We start from the raw sequence: 16342 nt of genomic DNA on the forward strand, positions 1-16342 counted from the left end.
AGAATTTGTAGCGGCTGCAGTGTGTGCATGTCAAGCAATATGGATGAAGAGGGTGCTGAAGGAGCTTGAGTACAACAATGAGGCGTGTACTCTAATTAGATGTGATAACAGTTCAACCATTAAGCTGTCAAAGAATCCAGTGATGCATGGTCTCAGTAAACATATTGACGTGAGATATCACTTTTTCAGGAATCTCACAAAGGAGGGTTCGATTGCTTTAATTCACTGTGGGAGCGAGGATCAGGTGGCAGACATAATGACCAAGCCGTTAAAGGTTGATGCTTTCCAGAAACTTCGAAATATGCTAGGGGTTTGCGAGATTGTTAGTATAAACTAACTGTTTGATGACAGTAAGTTTAAGGGAGGGATTGATAAGTTTGATTGTCCTTTTCATTGTAGGACTCTATTACTTAGGATTGTTTTTTTCAATAAGTTCCTATTATGTAGGAAGACTAGTTCTACGTAGACTATTTCCTCATGCACGTTACCACTTTCTGTTAGTGTGGATCGTGGGTTGTTTTTTAGGGTTTCGTTAACTATGTAAGGCTATATAATAGCAAACGTTTCTATTCAATAAACAAGTCATTCTCCCAGTTTGCTTGAGTCAGTTGCAGTATTGCTCTTGGTATTTTTGTTCTGGTTCCCAACCGTTGTGAAATTTTTATCAAAAAACATCCCCTTTTTTACGTTAGTCATCAAATTTTTTTAGTAAAAATAATATAGGTATCAAATATATTATAAATAATACGATTATTAGTATGATACTGCGTTATACGTCTAATTAATTTAGTCAGTACAGTCTGATGATAGATTATTCTATTCGACTGAAATAGTTAATACAATTTGAGCTGTCAAACAGAGTTATCGTATTTAATTTTAAATAAAAATATTTAAAATAATTTATAATCGTAAGGGACATGATTGTAGGTTCCGAGATCCTCACGAACAAGATCCGGATTCCGCTTAATCAAACCGTAAGCCTTGATACACCTTCCCTTCTCAGTTTTATCGCGTTAAAATTAGATCCGATTCACAGTCCTCCTCGTTGACGACGGTGAGCTTCGCCACCGCCCTACCTTCCCCCTCAACCAAAACCCGCAATCAATGGTGAAACTTTAGGTCTTCGATCAATATCAAACCAACCCATGAAGCTTCACAAAGACTACTATGGCTACTACTACCCCAACCAGTCTCAGAGAGCCGCTTTAGCCGGCCTTTTGGTGGTCCTCTTTCCGGCCTTCCTGCCAAACCTCTTTGGCCCATTGGGCCACGCCTCTCCTTCCATCTTCTCGGTAAGTTCCTTCCCAGCAAACCACTCCCACAGGTTTGAAGTTTTTGTTAATGGAACTGCGTGATTTTGTTGAATAATTATTAAACTGAAATGGGTTTTTTCTGCAGGAGTGGAATGCCCCGCAACCCCGGCATTCGCGCCTTCTAAGTCCGGCTTTACTTCTTCAATCTGTCAGTTCCTTTTCCTTTTTTTTTTTTTTTTTTGTGCCTTTGATTTGGTGTTTGCTTATAAACAGTTGATCTGATTACATGTATTTGCATATTGGTTTTGAATTTGTGTAGTCTGTGGATCAACAGAGCAAGCTTTGGGCTCCATTGCCCGACCAAAGATGGAAGCATTGTCCTGAAGAGCCTAGAAGTTTATCATGTGAGTATTAAAGATAAGGCCATATTATTTGTTACATTGTATTGATTGTTATCTGATGTACTACCGTTCATTTTCTTGCAGCGTTGCCAAAAGAATCTACTGGGTATATTCAGGTGTTCCTTGATGGAGGCTTGAACCAGCAGAAAATGGGGGTGAGTTTTAATAAGTTTATGAGGAAAGTCTTGCTACATGTAATTCTATAGTCAGATGGGTGTACAAAATGAGATTATCTAATTTAATTTATTTGGTCTCTTTTTTTTTCATAAAAAAGATTTGTGATGCAGTTGCTGTTGCTAAAATTTTGAATGCCACTTTGGTTATTCCACACCTTGAAGTTAATCCTGTGTGGCAAGATTCGAGGTATATAGTGGGTACGCTAACCTGGAACCGTCCCTAGAAATTATTATTTTTATCCAAAGGGGAGCCATTGATGTGAAACTCCTTGTGCTTTTGCAGTTCCTTTGAGGAAATTTTTGATGTGGATCACTTTATTGAAGCCCTACAGGGTGAAGTTTCTATAGTTAAAGTCGTTCCTATTGAATTTTCTTGGAGCACTAGGGAGTATTATGCTACTGGGATACGGATAACTAGAATAAAAACAGCACCTGTTCATGCTTCTTCTGATTGGTATCTGGAAAACGTCCTGCCCATATTGCAGAGGTTAGTAAATGCTTTGACCCTTTATTGAGAGCAAAGTTGTTTCGTATACTGTTGTCCGTATCATATATCTTGTAGGTCCTATAGTTTAGATTCCATCTTGTATTGGATCATGCTGTGTACGATCCTTAAAGTTTTGATTGTGATAGCTTGTGTTGTAAACTTGGACATAAGTTGTCATCTCTTTACTGGGGTAAATAGCAGAAAGAAGTTGTCATGGCAAGGAAAGTTTTGGCATGGTAATATTATGATGTTAGAGACATAACTTTGGGAAATTGGTTGTTTGGTTAATGTGTATCGTATATATTTAGAACTTAGTAGTGCACCACAGAAATACTTCTGTCTCTGCATGTCAAGGCATCGGGTTTTCAAGTTTTATTATATCTTGGGATTTCAATAAGATAACCATGGAGGGATCAAGCCAATGTTTTAAAAATTTCAATACCATAAGCGGAATTCACTTCTATTCATTATATATGTTTGCACCTTCAGAAGAGATCTCGAAGGGAAGGTATATTAAATTACAAAAATCGATTACCGTGTACTTCTTGCTGCTCCAAGGCAAGAAAGATGAAGGAACTACTTCAAGTGGACAGAAAGAGTACGGTTTTCTAGGTCTAACTGTAAGCCAGGAATATCCTTTGGTATTATGTTAGAGTATCTTTTCTGGGCACAACTTGAGCTACCAATCTGAAGTGCATGCATATGTTTCACTACAATAGGTTGCTTTTTAGGACCTAAATTTTAAACAAATATCTTTTCATGACTTAAAAGGTGTTTCACTGCCACAGATATGGAGTTGCTGCTATCTCCCCATTTTCTCATCGTTTGGCTTTTGAAAACTTGCCTCAAAACATACAGCGCCTACGTTGTAAAGTCAACTTTGAAGCTTTAGCCTTTGTTCCTCATATCCGGGAATTGGGAGAAACCCTTGTTAATCGTCTCCACTATCCCAATAGAAACCAAAAGGCAGGTACTGGCTCGCAGGACAAAGCAAATGAAATCGAGAAACAGGGAGCTGGGAAGTATGTTGTTTTGCATCTTCGCTTTGATAAAGTATGTTCTTAATTAGCTTTAGATCCTTGGCATGTTTGATTATGTAATCGTTTCGGAGTCTTTGGGCTGATATAAGTTTTATGAAATATATGTTGCCCAAAATAATTTTTGAAGAATCTTAAAGCTTGTCCTAAGAATCCTAATTACATCTGCAGGATTAGTATTTCCTAATATCTTCTTTGCATGCACATACACACAGGATATGGCTGCCCATTCAGCCTGTGATTTTGGTGGTGGTAAAGCTGAGAAACTCGCCCTTGCAAAATATCGGCAAGTAATCTGGCAGGGTAGGGTCCTAAAATCTCAGTTCACAGACGAGGAGTTAAGAAATCAGGGGCGTTGCCCATTGACTCCTGAAGAGATTGGATTGCTGCTGGCCGCTTTGGGCTTCAACAATATGACCCGACTCTATCTTGCTTCTCACAAGGTTTGTCTTAAAGCAGAATGTCTATGCTGTTATTTAGGGGCTAATGGCAAGGGGATCGTTTGTTGATGTTTTTTTTTTTTATTTAAAAAAAAATTAAAATAACTCTATAAAGATAAAAAAAAACATAGAATGGTTACAAAATAATACTCGGAAAAGTTTTGTTTAGATATTCTCCTTCTCTTCGCCTCAGTCATTTTCATTTCCCTCTCTCTTCAATAGAAACAAATCGAAAATGTTGACAAACGAGCCCCAAGCATCTCATGCGATTCCTTAGGTTCCTTCTCACTAAATGTTGACATCATGTCTTCATTATGGTTTGAAATTGGGTAAACAATTGTATGTTCCTTTTTTTAGGTTTACGGTGGAGAAGCAAGGATCTCGACTTTGAGAAGATTATTTCCACATATGGATGATAAGAAGAGCCTTGCCTCTGCAGAGGAAAGGGCCAAAGTTGAAGGCAAGGCTTCTTTGTTGGCCGCAGTTGACTATTATGTGAGCATGCAAAGCGACATCTTCATTTCTGCTTCTCCCGGAAATATGCACAACGCACTGGTAAGCATATCAAGTTCAATACTTGGTAAATATTTGTCTTCTTTAAGATGGCGGGGGAATGGTTCCGATTATCAAGTCATCAATTCTGCTGTTGTAAATAGCATGTTTTTGCCCTATTATAAAATCAGTGTCACTAGAGAAGAATTGTTTCCTTAACAATATATATGAAATTCTGAACTGACAGGATTAAACTTGTATCGTCAGGTGGGTCACCGGGCTTATATGAACTTGAAGACTATTAGACCAAACATGGCATTGTTGGGCAAGCTCTTTGTGAATAAGAGCATGGAATGGTCTGATTTCCAACGTGCGGTTTTGGATGGACACAAAACTAGACAGGGGCAGATGAGGCTGAGGAAGGAGAAGCAGTCGATCTATACATACCCTGCTCCTGATTGCATGTGTCAATCATAATTGAAATCAATTAATGTGTTGGAGTTATCCAATCCCATTTTTGTATAGGCTTCATTTGACCTAATTATATTGTACATTCTGCTTCTTATGTGTCGATGGGCAACCATTGTTTCTCACCAGCAGAAGAGAGATCCATTGTTTCAATACAGTGAGTTTTTTGGCTTAGAGTAATTTAGAACTAGCCTTTCTGCACACGCTCATGCGCTTGCAAAATGGAGCCTTGTGCGTGATGTATTAAGGTGTACTTTAATCAAAGGGTGCTACACGTGTTTTACATATTTTTATTTCAACGAGATCAGGAAAACGATAACTATAACAGTTAATTATACGAAATTGATCTTAACAATAACAAATTGTGTCAAATATTCCTTACAATACCATTTCTTTCGGTTTATGTTGTGAGTTTAGAGGATAAAGAATGTAAACTGAAATCGTAACATATAAAAATAAATGGCACCAAAACCAGGCATATTCATCTTGTACAATACTGAAGAAAAAGAAACAACACTAAAACATATTTGTAAATCTTCATCATCAAATCCTTTGAGGGACAACGAACCTAACAGTGCGACGCCAATCATTTCTTTGCTTCCCTAAAATGTAGAATGTCCAGGCATTCATATGAACCAAACGGACGGACAACCGGAGAAGATGCAAGCACTAACAGTATGTTGAAATTAAAAAACTAACTTCATCAATATTAATAAAACCAATCAGAATAGCCTTAGCAGGCAACACATATCACCTTATCAGTTATGGTAGAGCACGTTTACGTTACATATTTATTCGCTCATGTGCAGAAACCACATATTGGAAACTGAATCAAAATACTCACTTGGGAAGATGGGGACTGATTACTCGTGGTAGGTGGTGGTCTAAGAGCGGACTGGGGACTGGTCTCTGTGGATGGTGTGCCGGAACCCCCGCTGGCTGTAGTTGAGAACTCAAACCGTGTGAACCCATCATCCTGATTCCCTACATAGTACACTCCTTGCATTGATGGTCTCACCTATATATCCCAAAAACAACTGTCATTAAATATTCCCGCATGTAAACCACACAAAACAGCATTAATCTACAAAGCGAAATCCAACCCTCTATCTAAACAAAATAGAAACACAGTAAAATTACAAACTTTAAGTCCGAATTGGTCACCCAACATATACCAACATATCAATTAATCAAATATGATACAAATTAAAATTATGACTTGCACCCCTTTAGAACTTCAAAATTAAACAAAAATCATATAAACAGTAAACTGAAAATAACACAATCAAGGATGTTAGCTAAGAAGGAAACATTGCTGTATGCCAAGTTTATGCAAAATAATTAAAAGAATAACAACACTTGAGTAAGTCCAAAGGTAAAGACCACCTTTTTCGCTGGATGTCCTTCCCTTGAGCTTAACTTAACAGACAAACCCAAAACTGTTGAGGGGAGATTGGATGTCAAAGGAAATTTAAAACTTCACAATGAAACCAATTACGAAAAAGTAAAAATGAAGTCAACCTTCTTGTGATTGATGTATACAATATTACCATTCACAACGCAAAGTACACATAAAATTAAAATAAACTTGTAAGAAAGAATATTAAATAGAGAGGGAACACTGATTACCTGGCCGATAAGTGGTTTGGGCAAAATGGGACTGTGATATCAGTACAAGATAAGAATGTTTTTGGCTGATCTTTGTACATTTACAGCAAAAACGGAACCGAGAACATATATATCACCTTATATGCTTGTGTGGTGCAGTTTTCTAATAAAAACAAAAAGGGAACTGATTCAAATGGGAACACGTATACGTACCTTGTTAAAACCAGACCATCAGATTTTAGCACAGGAACCCTGTTTCCTCCACTTGGACCTAAAACAGATCTGCAGAAGAAAACTTTGTATCTGGAAGAAATTGGACCTATCGGCCCACGTACGTTGCTTAAAAGATGGAGACTGCAGGCACCCTATCGCTAACAAATTAACAATTAAATGCCACAAAACAAAATTGAACTTCAAGCCTCCCGGCTCTATTTAGAAACATCCCCCGCCCCTCCCCTTCCTCCTCAAATTAACTCACACTTACAGAGACCAAGCAAGCAGTAGACTAGATACATGAACTCGACAAAACCTTGAAATAAGGAATGATGAGAAAATTTTAGAAACACGTGCACGCACACAACAATGCTGCAAAGGGACAAAGAAAAACCGGAAACCTAGTGACAAGTGGACATACCAAATCAAAGAACAGCACCTGGACAATATATGTGTATATGTGTGTGTGTGACTAAACCAATAAGAAAACCATATTAAACCATGTGATGGAAATTGGCTAACCATTCCTCCAAGACACTTTTAATTAAACAAAAATTAGATATATAAGAAGAAAAGAACAATCAGCGGAAGGACATAAGGATTTTTACATTTTGGTCCCTCTCCGCCTTCTGTGCAAAAGGGGTTCTCTTGAACCTCTCAACTTCTTCCCTGACATCGTTTACAGCAAAAATGTCAAGAACAAGACTCTTATTACTCGCCACCGACTCCCTGACAATGTTATGCACATTTCTTAGAAATTCCGAATAAGGATCGGCGGCCGGAAAATTAGGTTCCATAGCAAAATTCAGAGATTAGGGCAAAATTCAGAGATTAGGGCAAAATTCAGAGTTAGGGAAAACTCGGACAAATTAAACAAATTTAACAAATCAAAAAAATCCAACACATCGAACTATTGAACAAAATATTCCATCAAGAAATCGAGAGAACAAGGAGAAAGAGATATATACCTCCACAAACGACAAACGAGGAGGAGGCTGCTCGGCTGGTAAAGGCCACGGCGACGGCCTCCGCCAAAGTCCCACCGTAGTTATCAAACAGTAGCGATCGAGAGAGAGATGATGGAGGAGAGCAAAGAGAGGGTCGGACTGAGAATTCAGAGAGAGAGAGAGAGCGAGCGCGAGCGCGCGAAGAGAGAGAGAGATGAATTTGGTTGGGGCTTGTGGTTGTACAACGGCTATAAATTAAATTGGGTCAGGACTCAAAGTTAAATTAATTTGGGCACTGGGTATGTAAAATGGGCCCACGGATCGGGCCTTCTCGGACTCAGGGCCAAGTCCAGCCAATTTTTGCCTTTTCCCAAACTAGGTTAAAGCTGACAAAACGAAAGAAAAATAACTTTTTTTTCAAAGCCTTACAGTCAAGTAACACATAAGTTGCCTCCATTTTCTCAGCGTGTTTTTTTCTCAAATAAAATAAACCTTCTATAACGAAATAGTCATCTAAAAATAGGAATAGCAACTTCAACGACGAAAAATCATTGAAAAGCGTCACCAAAAAGTTTTAGCGATCATTTTATTTATTTTATCTTTATAATTTTTTTTTTTCAAATTTTTAATAAGTACAGGCATAGCATGTGTACAATTGTTAGTAAAAATTAATAAAATGGAGAATGTACATAGCACAAATTATCTAAACCTAAATGTGAAAAAGGCACACAGCCTGATTATCATCATTGGGCGTAAAATACAGGAAAGATGTACTAGCATTACACTCGTTAGAGAAATATATTATCAATGTAGGCCTAGTTAGAGAAATATATTATTAATGTAGGCCTAAGATAGCGTACGTGTTTCTCTTACTTGGACACCAAATTTAATGTCAAGTGTGACATTTTTCGTCCCTCTGTAACCAAGGTTAAGTGACATGACACATGACAGATGATTAGATGTATGATGAGCATACACTATAGTTTATGGTGACAAGCAAAAATGCTCTCATGCAGTTTTGCTCACCACTATAACTATGATATATGCTCACCCTACATCTAATCATCTGCCATGTATTTTTTCACCCAATTCTAGTTAACTTTTATATTAAATGTTATTTTTTTAATTTAAAAAAATAAAAAAAATTTACCAAAGTTAAGTGAAAAGACACGTGACTTGCACAAATTTTATTTCGAAAGCTGGTTCTTTTCATTTTTAGTTTAAGTGCTGGTTCACTTACCAGACAAGTTTTAAGTTTTCACTTTAACAAAACGTTAAAATAAAAAACTGAAAACAAAATAATTAACAAACGTCCCCAAGTGTTTATTAATTTACCTTTTTTCTTCATTCCTTTGAGCTTGAATATTCATTACAGTGATGGGAGAAACGACCAGTTTCTCCCATGTAATGCCACCTTCAAAAACTCAGCGGCATACAATTTTTTTACACTTTCAATAACTTCTTTAGGATATGACATCGTAGCCTTCTCGGTTCTACTATTCATTGCCATGGCTCTGCATAGCCACAACCATTCAACCATCCTTCACATCCGTGCCACCGGAAGGAGACCCGCTACCATTACGGCTGCCGCTGAACTCTTTTGATCCTGCAGTAGGAGATGGAATGGTATCTTCCTCAATTGGAAGCGTTCGCCTTGAGCCCTCCAAAGCAACACCAAGGATAATATTCTCTTCTAACGGAGGCCTAGCTGCTGATGGTGCTGAAACAGGTTTCTCACCATCTTGCTTTGCCTGCGCAGCGGTCAAAGGAATATCTGCTTTTTCGCTACCAGTCTCGGGTGAAGCATCAGGGGGCTTCTTAGCCGTCACCTTTTGTGGAGATGCATCCTTGGAATTAACTCCTGTTGTATCCTTCCCTGCATATTTTGTACTCTCGTTCTTGGACCGCACCATCTCAGAGTTACTTCGAACTGAACCATCAGAAGCGGAATTCCTTGCTTGGGGTTCAGATGGTGGCATTTCGGAAGCCTTAGAGGTTGTGCTTGAGTTGGAACTTAAAGTCACTACAACCTTGTCGTCAGTTTGTGCATGAGTTACTGCTGGCCCAGCTTTAGTATTTGATCCCTTGGAGTCAGATGTTGAGGCCGCTTCAGAATGTTTTTCTCCATTTGTACGGGTTGTGTGAGTTGAAGCCTTGCCCTTGTCGTCACTACTAATTTTGTAAGATGGTTCAATAAGTAGATGCGGACGATTAGTGGATGCCCTAGATGAATGAGTGAAAACGGTGTCAGCGAATGGCACATTTTCCAAGTCGGCCTCACTGTAATATTTCTGGACTGTGCGGATGGGTGTGGCAAGCCGGGCACGGTGATGGCTAATAACTCTAAGAAGATCCATAAGTATTGCCTCCTGTATTATTTCATCAATATAGTCCATGAGATAGACATTCAAGGTTTTCTCAAAGCCTATAATTAACAATGAAAGATTTAAAGGCATTGCGATATCCATAAACAACAACTGCAAAGTACAGGCAGACAACAGGCACTCGGAAACCAGAATTAGCAAACAACACGAATTATACAATCTGCATCCATGGTCTGGTATTAAAAAAATAAGGTAAAAGTGAACCAATCTCTAGAAAACTTCCCGAAATTTTTATCAACGTCCATTTCGAAGTTGATCAAGATTTATACTATTTCTGATTCTATTATATAATTTTGCTTTTCGGACATCATTACTTTATATAGTTTGTATCGACGTCCATTCCTAAAGCTTCTACCAATAAAAAAGTCTTACCTTTACGCAGAGATACTCCTCAATACGAGGTGTTTTAACAAAGCAAGACACCAAAATCTGTAACAAAATTGTACGCTTATGAGACATAAACTTGAGATAAGAACAATTATTAAATAAATAAGTTGATAAAAAAAAAGAAAACAAAAGAGAGGAGCGTATTATATAGAGATTGAAGATCCACTGGAAAATCAAATGAGTTTTCCCATTCATTCTATGAAGACCTTGGGAATGAAAGTGAAGAATTGGAAGACCAAAAGTTTCCGTCGTGTATTTTTAAAGTTGAAAAAATTCGTAACTTCAAAAGAATGACAGCATAAAAGTCTTACCATAAGAGCCTGGTTTTCCGGATTAATATCGTCCAGAAAAACTCTTCTATGCAACCTTTGCTGCTCTACTTGAGGATTTTTTGCCAGAACCTTACGCATATCAGCTACTATAGTCTGTAGACAGCAATGCCACCGAGGTTATTGTATGACATTATAGAAGAAACAATATTCCAGAGAACGAGTAACAAACCAGTGAACTAAATGAATACTCACATGAATTTTATTTACATCCAAGTGACTGACTGCAAGGTGGGTCTTGATTCGCCAATGAGTTTTCTGGCTAAGATTCCGGACAACAGTTACAGTGAACTTGTGATTTGGAATGTGAACTGCTTCACGATCATCGCCCCTTATAATTGTTGGGGACCACCAACCCAAATGCTGGTAAAACAAAACAAATTCATCAAAAAATAAATAAAAAGGGCCAAATTGCAGATAAGAAATTCACTTCCAAATATTTGTTTTGCAGAAAGAACTAAATTGTTGAATCCAGCTTATGTTTAAGGTGGAAGAAATCAAAGTTATCATGCACATACATTATGTTTTTCCTCCTCACAGTTGTTCTCATATGATGGATTAACAAAGATATATACAAACCTCAACAGTACCAGAAACTTCATAACCTTGAATCTTAGTCTGAATCCATTCATTAGCAACAAATGGGCGTGTGGCATGAAGCATTACACTTGAAAGGAAGTTTGTGAATATCTGAGTCAAAAAATAAATATTAAGGTCAACGCGGTCAGAAAAACCTTGAAAGAAACTATATATTTTAATAGTATTTGAACAAAAGTATACACATAGATAATCAAGAATTTGTGGTTATGATCAATGAACTGCAGCTGTTTCAGTTTACAATGTCAGGGGAAGAAGATCACTACCTCACGACCAGCAAGGGTGAGCAACACTGTGCCAAGACCCCCAGCCGTTACCCATCTCTGGGTTGAGAATCCCAGCAATTCCATGAACAATGATACCGCAGCAACCCAAACTGCAGAATAAACAGCCTTTCCAGCGAAACTGAAGCCCATCTGCCCAAGCAAGGGACAATTTTTGTAAAGAAAAATGATATTACGCGATATAAGTGCCACCAAGATAGTTATATTACTATATTATTTATTACAAAATCACACAATAACAGAAATTTGACAGGAAAAGAAAAACTATGCTTCATATATTACAAAAAGGTAAAAAGAAGCTAATGTATATGATAGCGAGGAATATTTTGTTATGATTTGCATAGGTACTAATGACATTTTCCTTCTCAGTGCTGCAAATTGAAAAGGAAAGTTAATTTTTGCCAAAACAAAGTATGAATGCAAACGAATGCATACGAACTAATGAAAACATAACATTAAAACAAGTAACTACAGGAGTTGCCTACTGAGAAAGTAAGAAAACATACATTTCTTGTGTCATTTGTCTCCGTGAAGAACTTTTGTACTTGTTGAATTAAGCTGTAAACAAAAAGTATCACTGTAGAAAATCAAACTTACCAGAGCCATCACAATCAACGAGCACAGTGATTACAGGACCAGTGTGGGCAAAACAAAAAGACCAGTGCGGGAAAAATAAAAATAACACTCACACAGACACATCTGCGTATAGAGCATAACAGCAAAATAAAAAACTATGCCAACAAACGAAATTACTACATCCTGACAGAAGAACTAAACTTGTTGAACGAGGCCTTTTGGCCATTCTCAATGTTCAAATTACTTTTAACTAATATAAGAAGTTGCTTCACTACTTCTGGAAGAAACAAATATCAAAATGCAATTCATTGGAGACCAATCTATTAGTTGACCGATGGAATAATGAAATAAATATTTTTGAGACACAATAAGAGCAGAGAACTGTACTCACCTTGACAAACAATAGGCAAAGGTCAGCACCGTTGATAACGATTGTGTAAAATTTATAAGACGTTGCTTGACAGCCTGGCTTGCTTCTGAAGGTAGGACTACAGGATCCAATGCTCTGAAATGAACATCGCGGCAGTTAGTGCAGATAAAATGACTGGAAACAAAACAAGCAAATAGGTTACATCATTTTTCGTTCCCTGAAGTGTAGTATGAAACTAACTACTTCTAATGTAGAACTGAACCTGCATAAAAGTATTGCTCCAGTCCAGAGAAGCAAGGGCCGAAGGTAAGAAGTCATGACATAGTGGGACCTACTTTTATTCCAAGTATTATCATTCCGCTGCAGACACTCACCATGGAAGAATTAATCAGCTCAATAACATAATCAAACCATGTCTACAGGCAAGGTGTGATGCAAGAATAACATACTCGAAGAAAAATAACCCTGCCGAGACGCAATAGTGGCCCAATACCCCAAACAGCAAAAGCAATGATAGCCGCTGCTGGGATCAATTTAAGTAAAGCAGGGCTTCCACATAAAGCATCATAGGACCTGCATAATATGTCAACATGTATATTTCTTTAGACACCAAACATTTCCATACTAATGCAAGAGTAAACATGGTGAGGCATTGCTTCCAATTAAACAGAATGGAAGACCCAAAATTTAGAACCTTGTATGCTGTTGTGTGCAGTTGTCGAATCAAAACAAAAAAGGGATTGAGAATTCAATTGGGAACGTGTACACATACCTTGTTAAGACAAGAGTAGCAGATTTCACAACAGGAACTCCGTTTCGTCCACCTGGACCTAAAACAGATCTGCACAAGAAAACATTGCATCTGGAAGAAACTGGACCTATTGGGCCGCGTACACTGCTTAAAAGATGGAGACTGCAGGCACCCTGTCGTTGACAATCAAACATAACAAAAGAAAATGAATTCCCTTAAACTCACACGCACAGACCAAGCAAGCACTACACTAGAATCAATCATCCACTGGACAAAACCTTGAAACAATGAATGATGAGCAAATTTCACACGAGCATGCACGCCACAGTTCCACAAAGGGAAAAAAGAAAACCAGAACTCTAGTGATAATTATGCATGCCAAATCACCGAGCAGCAACTGAAAAGATAAAAATAACCGAACCAAGGAGAAAACCATACCAAACCATGTGACGGAAGATTGATGCCAACCATATGGACTCGACCCTTTCCTACAAAACACTTTTAATCAAACAAAAATTACAAAACTCCATTAGTACTCCATAAAAAAGTAAACTCTTAAGCGCGAAGATAGTACGAAGCAATGAAGACCACAAAGAAATCTCACATACAGCATCAGGATTACGGCATCCACGATTCCTGTGGCTTCTCCAATCATACAAAAACCGCGTAGCAGCCGCATGAGGCATGGCTGATTCTCAACCAGTAGAGGTGTAACTTTGAGTACAAATAAGATAATGTCGTCGAAAATCAGATTACTCCTTTCACCCTAATCATACTATGTCTTCAAATTATGGGTTTCAGTCTCACATTAGCAAATATGTACACCAACACCTGCCAAAACTCAAAATTCAACTTCTCACTTTATGTTCAAATCCTAAACAATAACCCAGAATTATAAAGATTATGAAGTTAAGAATTTGCAATTTAAAGCAGGCCAGTGAACTTACGTTTAACTTTTTCATGGTTTCTTAAAATCTTACAACAAATTACACAGATAAAATCCTTACAAAAATTTGTGAAAAAACAATGAAATAATAAACCAAAATTCAGAACTAAAACAGAGATTAATAGTTAAAAAAATGACCAGAAATTCTACTTTCTAAGGAAGGAAAAGCAATAGCTGGAAAATTCACAAGGAAATAATTAAGTAGAATTACCAAATGCAGCGAAGCAGAGGATAACTTCCCGACTTCTCTCGCATAAGCTTTCTTGTAGTGGAAACTGGTTTAGAGAGAGAGAGAGAGAGAGAGAAAAGGTACCAGGGAACTGTGGGGAAGGGGTAACGTGCGCCGGGAGGTACAAGGTAACAGAGCTTCCGCGTCCACGGTGGACAGCGTGGTCAAATGAAAGTGCAGCGTTTTGGACTTTGTGTGAGGTTGCGTAGACCCGTGAAGTTTCTCTGTTCAACTGGGAGGGGATGTCGTTTACGTGGCGCATGGAGCGTTAACTTGCGCGCTGTGCGTACTTGACACGAGTTGTTTCCTCCTGCATTGTTTAGTTGATTACTTTATGACCTTACATTTTGAGGGTGAATTATCTTTGTCTATTTCCCAAGTTGCTATCATTTTCCAACATGTTTTGGGTGTGTCGATGCTGTTTGCGTATTATTTTGGAATTCATCCTATATTGATGGGTCCGTTTGTGAAAAAATTAAAAAAATCTTAATAGATTTTTAGTCTGTATGAACGGTCAAGATTGCGTGGTTTGAAGGAGGCTCTGCATGGTTGGATCTGGAAAGGATCCAAGCCCTCCGGGGAGGATCCTAGTCCTAAGAAATTGTCAATCTCATCCTCTTTTGTCATTTTTCGTTTAGGTATCTAGCGAGTAGGATTCTCTCACTTCTTATTTTTATCATCTTTCCTTCCATTATTTCACACTTTATTTTTTGTCTTATTATCTCTATTAAAAAAATCAATATAAGATGTTGATGTGATTTAACCGTAACCATTCAGGTAAGAGGGAAGAGAAGGAGAGACAAATTAGGAGATGAGAGAACCCTCCTCCATTTTCTAAAGAAAATATTACTCCTTAGTAAAACTCGGGAATTTTACTAGTAGTGTTTTTTTTAACAAATATTAAAGTGTTACAAATATTAATTTTACTAATACCTCATGAGGTTTATCATAATTTTATAGAAAAAGCACTCAAGTTTTTGAAATTATACTAACATCCTTTCATATTTTAATCCACTTTCACATCACTCTTAAATGAAGAATTTGGCCTTATAATTAATTTCAAATATAAAAGGCCGTGGTAACTAGATAGAAAAACCAAACAAATTAAAATTTGACGACAAAGAGAAAAAGCACTTGAGGAAATATGTGTGTTATTTCTTGTGTCTAGCATCTTTATTTGTACTATTTAAGGAAGAGAATTACTTGATTCCTAAGTAATACAAATTTTACAAGGAAATAATCTTTTAGATCCTATAACCAACTTCTAATTTATACAATCACATTCCTATACAACACTTCTTTCTTGAGTGTGTACAACTTAAGAAGTAGTCACATCAAGTCTTCATGCAAATGAGGAAGTAGATGATGAAGTCATCTTGTTTGGTAGAAGCAACGCATATGCGAGTCTCTAAGTGGGAATACATATAGGAGCATAATCTCACCAAAAACTTGTTATGGTAAACCCAGTAGGACAGACCCGTAGTCTACAAAGAAAAATGTTAGTTAATGGAACATATTGATATTTGACATCTTCAAGATGCAAGCAAGTTGTAGAATGACATGTGCAATAGTATGACTAGCTCAATGTGGGTGCTTCATCAAAACCTTGATAGGTAGCAAAAACCCAATGAGACAATGCTACTACTAATCTGAGGGAAAAAGAACATGTTAGATCAAGTGAGTATACTTCATGATACACCCCATAAGTTCACCAAAACTCTTCCTCAGAACTATTAGCGTTGCAAAAGAAAGAGTTTACACAATCCAATACCTTAGTAAGCTTTTGGAAGGTAGATATCAACACCAGCATTGTGTAGAGACCAGTGATGTTGTCTTGAAAACGGATCTGCTTTATTTCAATCTTTTCAATCTTTTGATGCTTTGCTGGCAAGTGAAGAAGAACTTTTGGGACACAATGATGGATAAAAATCCGTATGTGCTTCGATATCCTTAACAATGTGTGACTT

The 16342-nt window shown here is 37.5% G+C and overlaps 2 protein-coding genes and 1 long non-coding RNA gene across 4 annotated transcripts; 1 reads left to right on the top strand and 2 right to left on the bottom strand.

The window, feature by feature from the left end:
* The first annotated feature begins 928 nt into the window (after window positions 1–928).
* On the top strand, window positions 929–4929 carry LOC137747044 (O-fucosyltransferase 31-like). Its single transcript, XM_068487049.1, has 10 exons — window positions 929–1292; window positions 1399–1461; window positions 1573–1657; window positions 1739–1809; window positions 1929–2017; window positions 2114–2317; window positions 3106–3370; window positions 3570–3797; window positions 4152–4349; window positions 4554–4929. Exons 1-10 carry the CDS (start codon window positions 1146–1148, stop codon window positions 4761–4763), a joined length of 1560 nt encoding a protein of 519 aa, XP_068343150.1. The 5' UTR covers window positions 929–1145; the 3' UTR covers window positions 4764–4929.
* A 190-nt stretch (window positions 4930–5119) lies between these two features.
* On the bottom strand, window positions 5120–6774 carry LOC137747054 (uncharacterized). Its single transcript, XR_011069914.1, has 3 exons — window positions 6141–6774; window positions 5599–5772; window positions 5120–5423 (listed from the first exon to the last, which is right to left on the bottom strand). It is a non-coding gene; the product is annotated as an uncharacterized lncRNA (long non-coding RNA).
* A 2068-nt stretch (window positions 6775–8842) lies between these two features.
* On the bottom strand, window positions 8843–14600 carry LOC137711880 (mechanosensitive ion channel protein 3, chloroplastic-like). 2 transcript variants are annotated; one of them, XM_068451040.1, is made up of 15 exons: window positions 14358–14600; window positions 13998–14031; window positions 13809–13895; window positions 13639–13698; window positions 13222–13373; window positions 12899–13022; window positions 12712–12809; window positions 12471–12584; window positions 12010–12061; window positions 11486–11635; window positions 11202–11312; window positions 10818–10985; window positions 10605–10718; window positions 10279–10335; window positions 8843–9891 (listed from the first exon to the last, which is right to left on the bottom strand). In XM_068451040.1, the coding sequence occupies exons 3-15, from the start codon at window positions 13884–13886 to the stop codon at window positions 9055–9057; spliced, it is 2115 nt and encodes a 704-aa protein (XP_068307141.1). In that variant the 5' UTR covers window positions 13887–13895; window positions 13998–14031; window positions 14358–14600; the 3' UTR covers window positions 8843–9054. The 2 variants fall into 2 exon arrangements, with proteins under 2 accessions (XP_068307141.1, XP_068307148.1); XM_068451047.1 differs by lacking the exon at window positions 14358–14600 and adding an exon at window positions 14148–14291 and having other exon boundaries at window positions 13809–14031.
* Between the last annotated feature and the right edge of the window lie 1742 nt (window positions 14601–16342).

This window comes from Pyrus communis, chromosome 1 (genome assembly GCF_963583255.1).
Source record: "Pyrus communis chromosome 1, drPyrComm1.1, whole genome shotgun sequence".
Classification (NCBI taxonomy): domain Eukaryota; kingdom Viridiplantae; phylum Streptophyta; class Magnoliopsida; order Rosales; family Rosaceae; genus Pyrus; species Pyrus communis.